This window comes from Cyphomyrmex costatus, unplaced genomic scaffold, assembly GCF_001594065.2.
Source record: "Cyphomyrmex costatus isolate MS0001 unplaced genomic scaffold, Ccosl1.0 scaffold1370, whole genome shotgun sequence".
NCBI lineage: Eukaryota > Metazoa > Arthropoda > Insecta > Hymenoptera > Formicidae > Cyphomyrmex > Cyphomyrmex costatus.
In genome coordinates, this window is record NW_017275359.1 from 22732 (window position 1) to 24283 (window position 1552).

At 46.6% G+C, this 1552-nt stretch overlaps 1 protein-coding gene across 1 annotated transcript; it reads right to left on the reverse strand.

The window, feature by feature from the left end:
• Positions 1-212: 212 nt before the first annotated feature.
• Positions 213-1297, reverse strand: LOC108782913 (uncharacterized). Its single transcript, XM_018551310.1, has 2 exons — positions 1077-1297; positions 213-1029 (listed from the first exon to the last, which is right to left on the reverse strand). Exons 1-2 carry the CDS (start codon positions 1295-1297, stop codon positions 213-215), a joined length of 1038 nt encoding a protein of 345 aa, XP_018406812.1.
• Positions 1298-1552: the final 255 nt, after the last annotated feature.

Here is a 1552-nt window from a genome sequence, read left to right on the forward strand (position 1 = left end):
TATATATCTTTCTCTCTCGTAGCATTTTGCCACAATCGCGCTCGTGTCCAGACTCTGGTATAGGGTCTCTACGTGAAACATAGTTCTTGTTAGCGAAAGTATAATCGAAGTGAGAGGGCCATGCGACAGGCCATTTTTCATGTGTGCTCCACGCCATCTGGTGGCCTAGTGTCTTTGCGTGTATATCGCCACATGTACTCCCCTCCGAGAGTCTATGGGCGAATAGGCGCGAATTGCACTTTCTTCGGTTTAACATGTATTTTTCTTGGAGCATTGTGTTCCACAGCCATGCCTTTTATTGTTCCTTCCTCGGGTGATTCCGGTGCAACTTCTGCGTTAGGTAGAAAGGCGGGCTTCAGTCTTTCAGTTGATAAGGCTACGTCTCTGCCATTTATGTGAATGACATATACGTGTTCGTTCTCTCTGCGCACTACTTCATGTGGTCCGATGTAAGGATGTTGGAGTGATTTCCGGACGCCATCTTCTCTAACAGAAACATGTGTGGCCTGCTCTAATTGCTGTTGACGGAAGGTTGTTCGTTTTCCATGGTGGTGGGTAGGTTGTGGACTGAGTTGCTGAATGCGTTTGCGAAGCGCTATGATGAAGGTCTTTGTGTCTTCTGTAGGGTCTCTGTTTTCTAGAAATTCTCCAGGTACTCTCAGTGGCGCGCCGTAGATTAGTTCTGCTGGAGAGCATTTAAGATCCTCTTTAAGGCATGTGCGTAGGCCCAGAAGTACTATAGGCAGAAGGTCGAGCCATTGTCTTCCATCTTCATGGCAGGTTATAGAGGTTTTAAGAGTGCGGTGCCATCTCTCGATTATGCCATTTGACGCTGGGTGATAAGGAGACGTTCTGGTCTGCTTACTGCCCAGGAATTTCGAGAGTGCTTGGAAAAGGCTAACCTCAAATTGTTTGCCTTGATCGGTGGTGATGACGGCAGGCGTGCCAAAATGTGATACCCAACCGTCCATGAATGCTGCTGCAACGGTTTGTGCGGTAATGTTGGGGAGTGGAATGACTTCCGGCCATCTGGAAAAGCAATCAATGATGGTTAGACAGTACTTATATCCCCTTACCTCTGGCAGAGGGCCAATGAGATCCAGGTGGACTTGATGGAAACGCTGGTCTGGCGTCGGAATCTTTTTGGGTAAATTTCTGATATATCGTTGAATTTTGCTGCGCTGACATTGAAGACAGGTACGTGCCCAATGAGTGATGTCTTTATTAATTCCTGGCCAAACGAATTTTTGTCCGATTTGCTGTCTGGTAGCTCTTCCGCTGGGGTGTGCCATTCCATGTACGACGTCGAAGATTCATTTTCTTAGAGTTCCTGGAACGTAAGGTCGTATCGCGCCCTTTGAGCAATCACAATAAAGTGGTGTGGTTGAGCCAGGTAGTGTAAATTTTTTTAGTTCTAATACTGATCTTCCTTTCAAAAGTTCTTGTAGCTTCTTGTCTTTCTCTTGCTCTGTGGCGAGTTCTTCTGTAGTGGTTATTACTAGCACTTGAATGGCGTCGATGCGTGATAACGTGTCGGGAACGACATTATCTT